The sequence below is a fragment of the Sorex fumeus genome, unplaced genomic scaffold (genome assembly GCF_029834395.1).
Source record: "Sorex fumeus unplaced genomic scaffold, SorFum_2.1 ptg000131l, whole genome shotgun sequence".
Lineage (NCBI taxonomy): Eukaryota > Metazoa > Chordata > Mammalia > Eulipotyphla > Soricidae > Sorex > Sorex fumeus.
In genome coordinates this window covers 15871103-15887261 of record NW_026606188.1, presented here as the reverse complement: position 1 = coordinate 15887261, position 16159 = coordinate 15871103, and the positions used below count along the sequence as shown (strand labels likewise).

General features: G+C 39.2%; 1 protein-coding gene across 1 annotated transcript in view; it reads right to left on the bottom strand.

Moving 5' to 3' along the window:
• Positions 1 to 16159, bottom strand: part of WDR36 (WD repeat domain 36) — a 41836-nt gene that overhangs the window by 7987 nt on the left and 17690 nt on the right. Inside the window, exons 13-18 of the mRNA XM_056139058.1 lie at positions 13427 to 13541; positions 12653 to 12818; positions 11628 to 11736; positions 10067 to 10146; positions 2522 to 2629; positions 566 to 663 (exon numbers count right to left, since the gene is read on the bottom strand). Of these exons, the coding sequence (XP_055995033.1) occupies positions 566 to 663; positions 2522 to 2629; positions 10067 to 10146; positions 11628 to 11736; positions 12653 to 12818; positions 13427 to 13541 (676 nt within the window). The remainder of the gene's footprint in view (positions 1 to 565; positions 664 to 2521; positions 2630 to 10066; positions 10147 to 11627; positions 11737 to 12652; positions 12819 to 13426; positions 13542 to 16159) is intronic.

The following is a 16159-nucleotide window of genomic DNA, read 5'->3' as shown; positions in this document are numbered from 1 at the left end:
TTGAAGCAGGCATGAACTCTGCATTACTTTTTTAAAAATTTTCAAAATTTTAAAAAATTTTTCATAAAGTTGTTCACAGTAATTGTTTACTCTCAGTATTTCTATATCAATCCCACCACCATTACATTTTGAAACTTCCCACCACTACCCAAGCCTGTCCCTTAGGCAGATGTTAAGTAATTTATTTGGTATTGCTTGCCATGAATAGTATGAGATGTCACGCAGCTGCAAAAGTGGTCACACACTGCTGGAATTCTAAAATTTTTAAATATCTGTGGTCTGGAGGCATTTCTGCGATGTGCTGCTCTCTTCTGAGCCTAATCCCTTTTATTTGTTTTCTTATATGAATCACAAGTCACATCACAAGACCCAAAGCATCTCTCCTCCGGAAAACTATTTAATAGCACTAGCAGATGATCTTTTTGCCTACCTTTGGTTCTTTCAAAATGCTCTATATCTTTAAATACTTTCTGACTGAATGTATTAAACTGGGCCTTCAGTAACAATATCCTTCATGATAAACTTATAAAATTCCACTTCAAAGATTTTACGATTTTGTTATTACCTTGGGTTTGACAAGTTCCAGGAAGCATCACCACTGAAGGAACATAATCTGCAGGAAGTGGCCTCAATGAGACAACAGAGTATAGGGAAATATTGGACCTGCGAAACAAAACAACAAATGGAATGTAAAGACTTAGAGATGGTTTTCCAGAAAGACTTCACTCATTAGCAATCATCACCAGAATTCTGAGTGGCTACTGACTCCAAACTTACAAGAAAACATCTTGAAAAAAGATACTATTTATAGGAGACTAACACCCAAGAGTGGAGGAGATTAGTACCAGGAGTTTTGCTCCATGGTTTGGAGGACAGCCACACATGCTAGGGGAAAAGGGAGTTCAGATAGAGAAAGGAGCACCAAATAAAGGGTGTTGACAGGATCCTCCCAGGATGGGAGAAGCATGCTGAAAGTAGACTATAGACCGAACATGATTGCCACTCAATGCCTCTTTTGCAAACCACAACACCCTAAAGGAGAGAGAGAAAAAAAGGGAATACCCTGCCACAGAGGCAGGGTGGGATGGGGGGTGGGAGGTGGGAGGGATAGTGGGACCCGTGGTGGTGGAAAGTGGGCACTGGTGGAGGGATGGGTGTTTGATCATTGTACAATTGAAACCCAAGCACAAAAATTTGTAATTCTACAACTGTACCTCATGGTGTTTCCCTAACAAAAATTAAAAAAAAAAAAGTAAATGATGGAGAACGGGCACTGTTGGATGGGTACTGGATCATTGTATAACTGAAACCCAAGCACAAAAATTTGTAAGTCTACAACTGTACCTCATGGTGTTTCACTATTAAAAAAAAAAAAAAGATACTATTTATTTAGACATGGCTGTTAGGTCATATCTGTTATTCAGGGGGAAAAAATTGATGTACCAGCAATATTAATGGAGTACTTAAAATATAAAACAAAAAGTTTTTATTGGAAATTTGCATCATAGACAGAATTTCATAAAGTAACATGTAAAAGTTGTTTCAACAAGTATCAACCTGTGTTTAAGGAACCATAGTGAAGGAAGAACGAACTTGGGGAACTACATCAGAGAGAGTGGACCTTCCAAGCCGCTCCACAGCTGGACTTGCTGGGTGATGGACAATGGCCTGCAGCTGGTCGTGCCTCTGTACTGGCCCTGCACTATAGCCTGGGAAGGGTCAGGGTGCAAACACTTGCCCCAAAGCAGCCTAATCAATCCCATACACTAAGAATCTGGGATGCAAAGCAGAAATAAGAATCTTCTGTGCTAGACTCATCAGCATAACTCTGTTCTCTGGCTGCTGAGGGCTCCTGGTCATTCTTCTTCAGGAGATGTTCTGTTTTAGGTACTGAAGTGGACAGGGCCAATATCCATTCTACAATGGAATGAATTCTGCATCTTAATATAAACTCAACATTTTATAAATAGAGATCAACTTTTATCTTTCTCAATAAGACCTTTGAGCTCAGGAAACAAATTTTTCTAAACCAGATGATAAACCATATTTCAAGGGATCATAGTCTCTTGTAGACTCATCACTAGAACTGTAAGACCACACTAAGTTTATTTACACAGTTAAAAAGAATTACAAAATAATAATAAATCTCAGTAGGCAATGTGCTCATTCATACTCCTGTTTTATAAGTAGGTAAAGTCAAACAGTATATATTGAGGTGGTGTCGGAAAGATAAGTAAGTGCTAAGGATTGCCCGATTCTAATATTTTTTAAATCCATTTACCTTTTCTGAAAATAAAAATCAAGTATGGTAACAAATAAATAATCAGTCATGAGTTTTAAAATGCACACTGAACAATGAAAATTATTAAGCAGATTTTGAATTAGTCTGAAGATACATTGTGTGAACTACATAACATTTCCTTTTCATAGGTTAAAAAAATGTTAGCAACTATGCTTAATAATAATACCTTCCTCCTCCACCACCTTCTCACCCAAAACAAAACTGTAGCAGAGAACTCACCACAAATAAATTCCAAGTTGGTCTACGTGGGACGTGGCCAGGAAGTCTCCAGTGGGAGACATAGTAACATTGAGAGGAGCTGAATCTACCAGAAAACTGTCTATAAGGCTGTTAAAGAAAAATTAAAACTGCATTAAAAGGAATGCAATTTACAAGTTATATTTTTACTAAAAGAACAAGGAAAAAGAGATGCAGATATTTACATTCTGGTTCTCTTAAAACCTTGTCACAAAGTGGATCACTAACAGCTTTAAGATTTCTACATTAAAACAGCCTCTAGGTTTGTTTTGGTTTTTGGGTCACAGCTGGTAGTTTTTATTTCTCATTCCTGGCTCTGCACCTAGATCAGTCCTGGAAGGGTTCAAGAACCATATAAACATATGAGGTATGAGAACCCTCTGAGGTACTGGGAATCGAACCTGGCTGGCTACATGCACAGCAAGCACCCAGCTGCTGTACTCAGAGTTCCCGCAGAGCTGTACCTGCCTGTGCTTGGGGGTTTCAAGATCGACCTAAGGGCATTACACATGTCAGGACTGTGACTCGCTCTGAGTCAGATCCCTGGTGCCCCCCACAATAACTTCATAAGGAGAATGCTAGAAGCAAAGAGACCAGTACACTGGAGTAGAAGCTCAACAGTCAAGTGCATACAGGAGCAAATGCTCTTTCCTGGGTCCATTCTGATAAGCTGACCTAATCTGTAGACAAAGTTGAAATGTCATGTATTTAAAGTAAGTCTGAGTATTGTAGAGTCCAGGAAGCAAAGGCTTATAAGCTGGCACTCGCATTTCCAGCACCACATGGTTCCTGAGCACCATCAGGAGTGGTCCTCACTATGAACCTGAGCACATGGTTCCAGCACCACATGGTTCCTGAGCATCATCAGGAGTGGTCCTCACTATGAACCTGAGCACATGGTTCCAGCACCACATGGTTCCTGAGCATCATCAGGAGTGGTCCTCACTATCAAGGACAGAGCACTAAGAGGTCCTGATGGTCCTGATGGTCCCCAAGCCCCAAACAAATTTGATTCCTTTATTTTACTGCAATTTGAGTGCAAATAAGAACTGTACCTATCAGCAACAGTACAATAAGATGGTGATAAATAAAAGTACAAGGATGGCAATCAGCAACTTCAGCTGATTTTCAAGCAAGTAATTGTGATATACATGAGACTAATGGAAATTCAATCTACTGAGTGAAAGTCATAGAGTAGTGTATGGAAACTAGTGCCATGTTAAAATGTGAGGGGGGATGGATGGTGAGCACACCCAGGTAAGGAGACTGAAGGAGTGCCTCAGATGACATGAGTTTGCAGTGACTGGGAGAGAGAATTTTTCAGTGATGGCGCTCTGAAGGGAAGGGAAAGGGGAACACAACAGGGTAAGTACCGGGTGCAGCTGCTACAGACTTAGGAACAGATGTGACAATCCTCTTGTTCCCAGGACGACTTCCCATCAGGGCCAGAGTGATGCTACAGTGGAGAGGGCACTTGCCTTGCACATGGTCAACCCGGGTTAAATCCCCAGCACTCCATATGGTCCCTGGAGCACCATCAGGACTAATTCCTGAGTGCAGAGCCAAGAGTGACCCCTGAGCATCTCCAAGTATGACCACCTCCCCCTCAACACCCTGCAAAAAAACAAAAACAAAACAAAAACAAAAACAAGCAAACACTGTTTGGGGGGTGGAGCAATAGCAGGTTAAGGTGCCTGCCTTGCATGCAGGTGACCCTGGTTGCTATCAAGCATCCTATATGGTCCCCAGAGCCCACCAGGAGTGGAACTGAACACAGAGTCAGGAGTAAGTCCTGAGTTCCTCTGGATGCGGACCTCCAAAAATCAAAACAAAACAAAAAGCCTTCCCATCAGAAAGAATTACTAGTAGGGAGGAATAGTAAAACATCATGAGGCAGCAAGTAAAACAAGGAAGATTTAAGGAGCAAAGAGGAAGTCTGAAGGGAGACATTCTTCAAGGAAACCTTTTGCTTTTTTTTCTCTTTTTCTTTTTGGGTCACACCCAGTGATGCTTAGGAGTTACTCCTGGCTCTGCACTCAGGGGACGATATGGGATGCTAGGAATCGAACCCAGGTCAGCCGCATGTAAGGCAAATGCCCTATCCGCTGTGCTATGGCTCCAGCACCTTTTGTTTCTATTTTTGTGCTGCATCCCTGATGCTCAAGGATCACTCCTGGTAGGATTCAAGGGACCATATGGGGTGTTGGGGACTGGTCAAACCTGAGTCAGCTGCGTGCACAGCAAGCACCCTACCTGCTAATCTCTGGCCCAGGGGAAGCTTCTTAAACTAAGAGTCTAAGAGCACAAACACACTTTGTCACTGATCTACTTTGAATGTACTGGCTTTAACAACAGCTATCATAAAACTTTCACTAACTATAGGGGGGGGCACTGCCAAATAACTAAAGTTTACAATTTATAGGAAATAAAACATGTCAAGAAAAAGTAACCACAACGAGCATGTTCACAGGACTCCAAGTATCTTGAGCAGTTAGCCTACTCATTCATCCTGACAGTCCTATGAAAGAGTCTCTTTCCATATACGTTAAAACCTGAGACCCAGTATGAGTTAAAAACTTGCTTGAAGTGGAAAGCAGGGACTGGTACCCAAGCAGGCCATGTTCTCATGCACCACACACTCACGCAAAGTCACGCATTTAAATGCATTCAAAGCAGAAGTACACATGCAGCTGGGCAGCAACCGCGCCCAGGCATCTCTCACTGATGACTCACGGGACACAGGCCCTGCAGCACCAAGTGAGCTGAGACAGAGACCTGTCCATGATACAAATCTTTCTCAATTTGTTCAGGAATCAATTAGCAATGTAAATCAAGTGCAAAAATCATTAATGCTAATTCATCTAACCCAAACTACTCAGCACAGAAACATCATCACTCTCTCAAGAGCAAACCTAGAATGCTGCAACTTTGGTCTTACGAAGACCTTGTGTGGGGGAGGTGAAACTTTCTGGAAGGTTTAGCATCTTTGGAAAGGCCAATCTACTTCTGGAGCAAACTTACTTTACTTGGTACAGTGCTTGTCAGATTCATTGTGCAACCTGATTTCCACAGCTGCTGTGTGTGGGCAGAGTGTCCTCCCATTATATGAAAACAGCAAATTGAGGAAGGTGCTTTCCGCATGCACAGCAGTTGTACTTACACCGAGTTAGTTTATAAAGAATATGTGCTCAAGCTTAATTCCTGATTTAACTGCCAGAGGCTCCTGCTAATCCCACAAATGGAAAGTCCCAGGTAAATCGTAATTTTTTTCCTCATAGAACATTAACAAAATCCCTGATGAGGAAGGTCAGCTTTTAATGTTCCCTTCAGTACTCCTGACACTTGTTAAGTCACTTCTGATTTAATTTTGAACAAATTCAGAAACTGTCTAGGAAATTTTTTTCAAAGAAATGACTCTGGGGATGGGTGTGGTTCTGGAATATGTACACGGGAAACTATCATTAACAACATTGTAAATCACAATACCGTTATCAATTTGGAAAAAAAAGAATGGAATCACTTCTCTTTTTGATATTTGGACCATATCTGTCAGTGCTCAAGACTTACTCCTGGCTCTGTGCTCAGGGAATCACTTCTGACTGCTTAGAGGCCCACATGGACACTGGGTATTACACCCAGGTCAGAGCACGCAAAGGAAGCACCTTACCTGCTACACTATCATTCTGGCCCCAAAATAGAATCATTTTATATAGAAATCCTCAGTGAATAAAGAAATGGGACGGCTGTGACTCGAGGAGAAAAGCAAAGCAATGATTTATTCTATTTTTTCTCATGAAATGTTCCTTCAGATATCAGGAATTAGAGGGTGAGACAAAACAATTAAACTACCTAATTTGTATTTTCTTCATTCCCAAAAGTTCAACTTGAACTACAAAGATCACTGAGGTAAAAAAGATTATTGACACTGAGGATGTCAAAAACAAAGGATTAGGGGATTTAAAACTTCAATTCTGCTTCTTTGGGACTCCTACAAACACATCAACACATCTGCACTCACAACCCTTTCCAGGAAACAGTCTGTCACTGCAATCAGTTTCCGATAGGCATAGTGCCAGCTGGACCTACCTCTGCGTCACCGCTTCCAACCATTTACTCAGTTTCATTTTTCAGCTAGATAAGGAGTGTATTCATTCCTTAAATATTTAACATGCTGCAGGAATGATGAAACTGCTTATTGAAGGAAGAACTAGGAATCTCCAAAGGTTACATACCAATTTGGATTAGTAAATGAAGGGAGTAAAAACACAAAAAGTCCAGCAGTTATCTATGGTTAAGTCATTTCCTTATTTTCTGTATCAGGAAAAATCAATTCATCCTCAGAACATATGACACAACCAAGCAAGGCTGACATCACGACTGGTGGGAATTCTCTTTCTTTCGTCCTGTGCTTATTTTTCCCTCACTCACATATGAATTTGGCAATCCAGTTTTCCTGAGCTGTCATTTCTTAATTTTTTGTAAAATGGGACTAAGAATAGTAATAGATCTTTTTTTTTTTGGGAGGGGGGTCACACCCGGCGATGTACAGGGGTTACTCCCGGTTCATGCACTCAGGAGTTACTCCTGGAGGTGCTTGGGGGACCATATGGGATGCTGGGAATCGAACTTAGGTCAGATGTGTGCAAGGCAAACACCCTACCCACTGTCCTATCACTCCAGAACCTAGTAATAGATCTTTACCAATCAGGATTACACCCTGAGTACAGCTGGGTGTGGCCCCCAAACCAAAATAAACCAGCATTAAATGCCCAGGTCTGAGTGCCCAGGGACACTCAGACTCTGCCGCTGAGGCAGCGGCCTTGGCTGTGTGACCTTCCTTGCAAGGTGCCATTTGTCCCACTTCAAACTGAACAAAGTACTAACGTTTTTATTTATTAAAAACAGCTTCATCCAGAATAGATTTTGTCTTTATAAAGAGATTTTCAGATGGGCTGGTCACGTAATGAGATTTAAAGACGACCGCTGGACTAGAGCTGTTACTGACTGGATTCCACGGGATGTCAAAAAACCACGTGGCTGCCCACCTACCAGATGGTCAAACTTCTTCATCAAGATCATGAACGATTGGTTTGAGGCTCTGCGTGTTCCTAGAGCAAACAGACGCCATTGGGCTACACTAGCATGCGACAGGGACAAATGGAGACGTTATTGGCGCCCACTCGAGCAAACTGACGATTAACGGGAAGTCAAGTGATCAAGTGATCTACCTTGTGAATTTACAGAATGTATTTCTCTTAACAATCCTGATATAACTTGCTGCTTATTTCTGTATTTCTTCCAGCTTCGTGCCTCTATCTGTACTCACTTAAATCGGTCCCAGTATTCACAGAAAAAATAAAAACATACCAGACTTAAATCTAACCAACTTTGCACTGAAATAAGAAGTTCAGCAAAAAGGGTCATGCTGAGTCAAAAGTTGGCTTTGAATGCTACTTTCAGATCCTAATTCTTTCTTCCATTCCAAATAGAAAACTTAAACACTTTTAAAAATATTTTTCCAATTTAGTATTACTAAACAATAACCCATCTCTCCCACCTAACATGAAATAAAACTACTAACATGGAAAACAAAAAAGGGCATATTGCCAACTCATTACTTAATAACCTTCCTACTAAAATATGATTCAAATGAAAATACTCATTTTCAGCATATTGAAAATGCCTAAAAGAGCAACAGACTACCAGTATCTCTAATTGTATCTTTCTTTTTCTCTTTTTATTTTAGAGTCACACCAGTGATGCTCAAGGCTTACTCCTGGTGGGTTCAGGGGACATATAGAATGGGTGCTGGCATGGGATAGAACCCGGGGTGGCAGTGTGCAAGGCAAGTGCCTTACCTGCTATACTATTTCTCCAAACCCTCTAATGGCATCTTTTCAAGAAGAACCAACTTTTGTTCTAAGTTACAAAGGACACGGTCAACTAACTCACAAGTCATTTGGCTTAACAGTTTTGGCTGAGGCACACCTGCAGACCTGGTGACAGCTGAGCCTCCTAGTGGTACTCTTTCTGGGTATGTATGTAGGTGTGCCCATTCCTATGCTACCCTTGAAGGAAATGAGGCCATCTGGGTTTTTCCTTTCTAAAGGTCAAATGCTTTCAGGTATGAGCTTACTCAATTCCTAAGAAAGAGAAGGAAGTTTATAGGCCAGAGATTAATTTGGGACTATTTCAGAGGACTGAAATCTTCACCTTCTTTCTTTTCTCACCCAGCTGTGTGTACTAAGCTTTATATTAATTAGATGTGCTGATTATTTACATAGCTCCTTCATCTCAACCTACGCAATTCTATGTGAAGTGCTGTGACTTTGAATTACTTCTGCTGTTGTATTTTTAAAACAAAATTGACATACACACTCCACCTCCTCCGTGTAGGTCTCTACTGTCCCAACTATTTAGTGGAATTAAATGTAACTATTTAGTGGAATTAAATGTAACTATTTAGTGGAATTAAATGTAACAACAAAGTCTCCAATGGAGACGTTACTGGGCCCGCTCGAGCAAATCGACGATCAACGGGAGGGAAAAGAAAAAAAAAAAAGGGGAAATGTTTTGTCTCACTAGTATTGTTTCACTAGTGAGTTTCAATCCATGAAACAAATTTCTGAACATTTTTGGGTTTTATAAACAAAGTTTCTAACATATCATTAATCAAGAATTATGTTAGAGACAGAAAATATGTAGCAAATGCAAAGGAAAGCTAGGGTATTGATCTTTTAACTATAGCAAATGCAAAGGACAGCTAGGGTATTGATCTTTTAACTAATTGCAATATATAATAACTAGTGAGAAAAGTTACAGGGGCCAGAGAGAGTACAGTAGGTAAGGTGCTTGCCCTGCGTGTAGCCAACCTGGGTTCAATCAATATGATCCCCAGAGCATGAGTGATCCCTGAGCATAGTTGGGTGTGGTTCAAAACTAAGTCATTAGGTCACCCTCCTCCTCCCCACCCCCCAAAAAAGAAAAAGTTACAAACACAAAATAAAAAAGCTTGTAGTTAAAGTCTGAGTTCTATTGTGGAGGGAGGGAGGGAAGGAGGGAGAGGGAGAGGGAGAGGGAGAGGGTGAGGGAGGGAGGGAGGGGGAGAGGGTGAGGGAGGGAGGGAGGGAGAGAGTGTGAGTGAGTGTGTGTATGTAGATGTATGTAAAATGCAAACTAAGCTTTTTAAGGTTTTTTTTTTTATCTTAATTTTACAGGAACAGAAAACCCAAGACCCATTCTCTTTTCTTTATTTATCATTTTTTATGGCACTACTCCCTGCTGAGGAGATCAAAACACTTCAAGGATAAAATAATCAGGATCAAAAATGCCCCAATATATTCATATTCCAAAAGCACATAGCCGTATGAAAATACATTATTGATAGTATTAAAATCCAAACCACAGAATCTCAATTTAAAAAATGAATAACAACAACAAAGCACATAACTTGTTAACTGTACTTAAAAGTCACATATAAAAACAATGCGGAGAAATCTTTGATAGACTTATTTAAACTAAACTCACCATCCAGATGGAAGGTCCCAAGTTCTAATTGAGCAATCCATCGAAGCACTTATTAACCAACGTCCATCAGGGCTGAAAGCCTTAAAATTTGAATGAGTAAATAAATAATACACAAACACATTATGTATATTTTGCACATATAACAGTTAAATAGATCCAAGAAATGAAAATATAAAGCAGGCAGATTTTGAAGATAGAAAATACAAATTCTCTTAAAATAATATAAGTTGCTAAGTATGAAATGCTTTTACTTGAGATTTGATAATTTCCTGTTCTTTGTTATTTAATTTCCAAATACAACCCGCAAACAAAAATAATCAGGTTTTCAAAATAAGTAAATTTTTCATGCCACCTTGAAGAAGTCACAATTTTCTCTAAATACAATCAGTGACAACAAATGTCCCTGTCAGGAACACTCAGGGGTTCTGTTTGAGCTTTAAGTAGACTGTGTATACAGGAGACTGAACGGAACCGACTGAGACAATGCACATCAGCAAATGTGTTCATCAGACTGCTACAGAAGCGCACTGTCGCTATTATAAGTAGATCTGCATACTCAGATACTGGAAGATAGTTGAGGATAGGTAAAAGCTGGGAAAAGCAAGTCCAAGGGGAAAACTGTGTTGTAAACAATAGATTTAAGTCAACTGTAGGAATTTATTATCGTGTGAGAAAGTTGAGGCATATGTAGAATAAAGAGCTTGAAGAGAAATATCAAGAACAGGCAAGCACTTCAAAACATTGCAGAAAACGTCATTTCCTCAGAGACAGACCACTCCCAGCCTCCTGCCTGGAGATGCTGCCGGCAGGGAACCCGGCCAACCTCTCCTCTGCACACCAACGGTTTCCGACCACATTCCCCCTAATTTTCAAGGAAACGGTTATTATGCATTGGAAGCCCTGATTTTTGATGTGAGAGCTAATAATCAAATGTTGCTGCTTGGGCTACCACAAGTAGTTAAGATAATTTTTTTCTATTTTTATAGAAAACATTGCAAAATGGTATACTCTACAGTTTTCAACTGATCAATCTGAAATTTAAAAAAAAAACTGCTTTATTTCTTAATGTATCGAACAGCCCAATATAAGATAGTAAGCTAAAAGTTTTGTTAGTTTTGTTACCTAAGATATATTAGCTAGAAGTTAATTCCCCCAGACTACTTTAATAGTAATTCAATTAATACAGTTATGTTTAAATCAAACATTTATTCCCTGATTTTGTTTTAGCATTAAGAGGAAAAAAGATAAAGTCTGGGATTTACACTTCAATCAGATAGCAGTAACTCCCTGAGAAACAGCAAATTGCCTTTATTTCTGAAGTTTAAAGGAAAAGCATCACTTCTTTGAAAAATCTGTGTTCAAATTATTACTTTGAAAATGTATATTTTATATAGCATTTTCTCACAAGTTTTATGTTTTAACATTCACAATTATGTGAAAATTGAATTACTTGAGATTATTTAAATGCCTAATATTTTCAATTATTTTAATATATTTAATATTTAACCCAATTAAGAGAAAAAATTATTCAAGTTTTGTTTCAAGAGCAGATTTGTTTTACCATGTCATTTATTTGGCCTTGATGTCCTGAAAACTCTCTTACAATCTTCCTAGTCTCTATGTCCAGGACAATAATGGAGAAATCATCTAAGGCAAGTCCCAGAATGCCACTGAAAAGCAAAAACATGAGTATTAATAAACAAACTTTAAATTAAAATCTTTGTAGCTCTGTAGGATAATGTTGGTTTGCCCTTCCTCCCTGGCTACTGGGAGCTTGCGTTTGTTGACTGCCCCCCAACCTGTCAATTACCTTTGTCTCCTGATCAGACTCTGACTTGTAAATATTGTCTTTCTCTTCTCCTTACTGTCCTGCTCATGGTTACCTATTTCAGAGCAATTGCTTTTTGTATGGATACAAGACAGTTAAAAAGACAAGCCTGTGGTTTGGAAGTTGACTGACTCCAGATAATAATATTACCTCCTGGACATCTGCTCTCTCGACTTAAGCCTCAGTTGCCCTTACTTCCTAGATCCCCAAAAGCAGGGTCCCGATGAGGGACTAGATGGACCCAGGGCAAGCAGTGAGCTAGCTACCCTGGCATCAAAATGGGGCTGGCCAAACTGCCATAATGCTTAACTATAAGAGCTTGGGCATGGACAAATTCTGTAGAGCGAGTTACAGAGAGGGGTGGATAGAGCTGGGGAAAGACAAGAGACTGAATAAATGGCAACTAATCAGCAACCAGCTTCACCCTCATTCTTCCTTTGTCCATTCAAGGCAGCGACCATTTAGGTGGGGAAGCAAATGGAGAGCACCAAATGCAGGTGGCGAGAGAGCTGCCCAGAGAGCCCACGAATGTCTGTTCATGTGTAATCCCCCAAGCAATGGCGTTTACACAGCTCCTCCCATGTGAAGGATTTACACATGGCTCCAATGGTCTTAACCAAGTGTATGTCTGAGGAAATTAGGTAAAGTCCTGTAACATTAAAACTCATTGTCCCCACTTACAATTATGTGGGGACACAATGCAACACTTTAACCAAAAACATTAAGAAAACAGTTTACCATGATCAGAAAAATCTTACCTGTCCCTGTGCAGCAGCAGCATATTTGGAGATGAATCAAGATTCAGTGACTGGATTAAATTTTTGGTTTTGAAGTTCCAGAATTTGAGTAATCCTTCACTACCAGCCGAAATTACCATCTGGTTCAATCCATCCACTGCAACGCCTCGGACAGACCCTCTGTGGGCTTTAGAGCATGTCCGCAACAGAAAATCAGGGCTAGTGACACCTCACTCAAGTACCAAAACTCAACCGCTATACCCTAATCTCTGGAACCTACTCTGGAGTTTAAGAGGTAGGGAGACTACTACATTGCCAGGGAAAAAGAAACTCCTCGACCAGAGCGAGAGCTAGGAGAAGGTGGGGGTTTGATCCCTGGCACACAATGCTGCCCGGGCAGTGCCAGTAGTAAATCCTAAGCACTGAACTGGAAGCAGACCTCGAGCACCCCAGGTATAGTCCTAAAACGAATCTCCCACCCAAAAGAAAAAAGATGAATTCATCATATACGACAGTGGTTAAAGAAAACGTTGAAATTTTCTGCTTAAAGAGAAGCAAGTTTTAATTTGTATAATATTCACTTTCCCTTAATTTATACATGACTTTATTCTCTGAATACTTCGATATGATGCCTACAAAAAGGTACAATCTGACACATCTGAAATAAAGATTTGATAATAATCTATAACTTCAGCAAATGCCTTGCACACAAGTATTTAAGAAGTACCAGTGACAGTGTGAGCCGCATATCTAACTATCTGTACCCTTAAAATAAAGGAAAAACCCACTCAATACCTTGCTCCTTGCCCAGACTTCCTCGATGTATGCCAGATTGCATGTTGTAAACATCTACTGCTCCTGACGATAGGCCAATCACGGCAAAGTTCCCACACGAAGTTACATCTACTGCCTTATGGGGGGGAACATCACAATAGAAACACAAATGACACAATGTTTTATTGCATTTTTTGTTTTCAAAGTGTTATCAAATTTTACATAAGTAAAGTTTATATTTTTGAAGAGCATCATAAATATCACTATAGTGTTCCTAAACATAATGCAATTAATGCAAGCATAAACTATTTGCTAGATTCCAAGTCCATCCTCAAAGAAGCATTAAAAGTATTATTCTAGACAATAAAATATGACCACGTTCTGAAATATAGTACAATTTAAACTGGTCTTCAACTTATTGTTTAGAATAGTACCAGAGTCAAAGTATTCAATTGCCCAATCTCTCTTTGCCTTACTTGTAACTCATTAAAAAACTAAAAAATTACCGTTAGCTACAATGTCAAATTCAAGGCCTGACATTTTTGTCATATTACATAACACAATGCATAATAAATACCTATTTAGAAGCAGTTTCTATAAAAGCATACTTAATTTCTTCCAATTTTTTTTACTGATTCTGTGCTTTACAATACTATTAAATAAAGGTTTTTTATGCACATCTTTCCAACACCAAATCCAAAGTAAACTATTTTAACAGCTAAATTATCAGTATTAATAAGATGTCTTCTTTCCTATATTAAAAACATGAGACTGGGTCAAGACCAGAGAAATTCCAAATTACTGAATTTTAGCATAAATGGATGCCTAACTTATCCCAAATACCTACAGTAAAGTACAGTAACACCTATTATGTGAGTCAAAAGATAATATATGTATATATTATCACATAGCATTCCTATCAGTATGTTCCATTTATAATAATTATACTATATACCTTACAAAATAGGCAGAAAACCATAGACAAATCTTTAAAAGCACCCAGTGTTCTAAGTATAGCACAAATAACAACTTAGATATTTGAGTGATTCATAAGTGCTGAAGCTGTGCTCTATGGCTGTCATCTCCAGATCTAACAGTGATACCTGACCAGAACCCGCACAGAAGTCCTTTGGTCCTTGCTATACTTTTACAACTTGTCATTTATTTCAATGGAATTAACTGCTTCAAGTGGGTTCTTTCCTAGTCATCTCCTTTTCTAATTTATTCATTCTAATACTTGAAGATACTGTACACAAAGCTAAAATGAATAAGCTAAGGGTATCTTTGAATAATATATCATATATGAACACACAGGCTCTCTGATAAGTCTATTACTTATCGGTTACTAGATTTGTTCCAAGAATGAGACAAATGACTAAGTCAGTTTAGAATCAGTGATCCCTGCATTGTTATTTTTTTAAACATGGATATATATATATATATATTTAAAATTTTTATTAGTGAAACACCATGAGGTACAGTTGCAGACTTACAAATTTTTGTGCTTGGGTTTCAATTATACAACGATCAAATGCCCATCCCTCCACCAGTGCCCATTTTTCAACCACCACGGATCCCAGTATCCCTCCCACCACCCATCCCCCCCAACCTACACTGCCTCTGTGGCAAGGCATTCCCTTTTGTTTTTTCTCTCTCCGTTTGGGTGCTGTGGTTTGCAAAAGAGGCATTGAGTGGCCATCATGTTTGGTCTATAGTCTACTTTCAGCATGCTTCTCCCATCCTGGGAGGATCCTCCCAACACTCTTTATTTGGTGCTCCCTTCTCTATCTGAGCTGCCTTTTCCCTTAGCATGTGTGGCTGGCCTCCAAGCCATGGAATAAACCTCCTGGTACTAATCTTGGCTATTCTTGGGTGTTAGTCTCTTATTTTGTTACTTTATGTTCCCCAGATGAATGCAATCTTTCTATGTCTGTCCCTCTCTTTCTGACTCATTTTGCTTAGCATGATATTTTCCATGTAGTACCACTTGTATATAAATTTCATGACTTCATCTTTTCTAACAGCTACACAGTATTCCATTGTGTAGATTTACCAAAGTTTCTTTAACCAGTCATCTGTTTCTTTAACCAGTCATCTGTTCTCGGGCACTCAGGTTTTTTCCAGATACTGGCTATTATAAAAAGTGCTGCAATGAACAAACAAGTGCAGATGTCACTTCGACTATACTTTTTTTTGCCTCTCTGGGATATATTCCCAGGAGTGGTATTGCTGGGTCAAATGGGAGCTCAATTTCTAATTTTTGGAGAATCGTCCATACTGTTTTATCCCTGCATTGTTAGCTCAGCCTGGTGGTCTCAGGCGGTCTGAGATTCATATCCAAATCTTCCATCATACCCTTTATTGGCCTCAGGAATGGAATGCATTTTTATGGAAGTAAATTCTGTTTTATTGTCCATCAAAAAGATATAGTAATAGATTGTTGTAAGGAAATATAATGTAATATGTGCAAAGCCAAGAACAAAGGAAAAAAAGATGTTTTCTGTAATTACTACCACCACTACTACAGCAGCTAATCAAAACCAAACTGATAAATTTATGAGATAGAATTGCCATAGTTTAGGAAAGAGTATTAAAGCTTAAGACTGTATTCCATACTCTGCGGAATAAAACACACCCATTTGCATAGCTGTTTGTACAAATAAACAAGATTATATTTGTAGTTTAAAGCTTTTAATAAGTATTTTTGAAAGTAGCTTTTAGAAAAACCACAAAAACCTGACATTAAGAAAAACT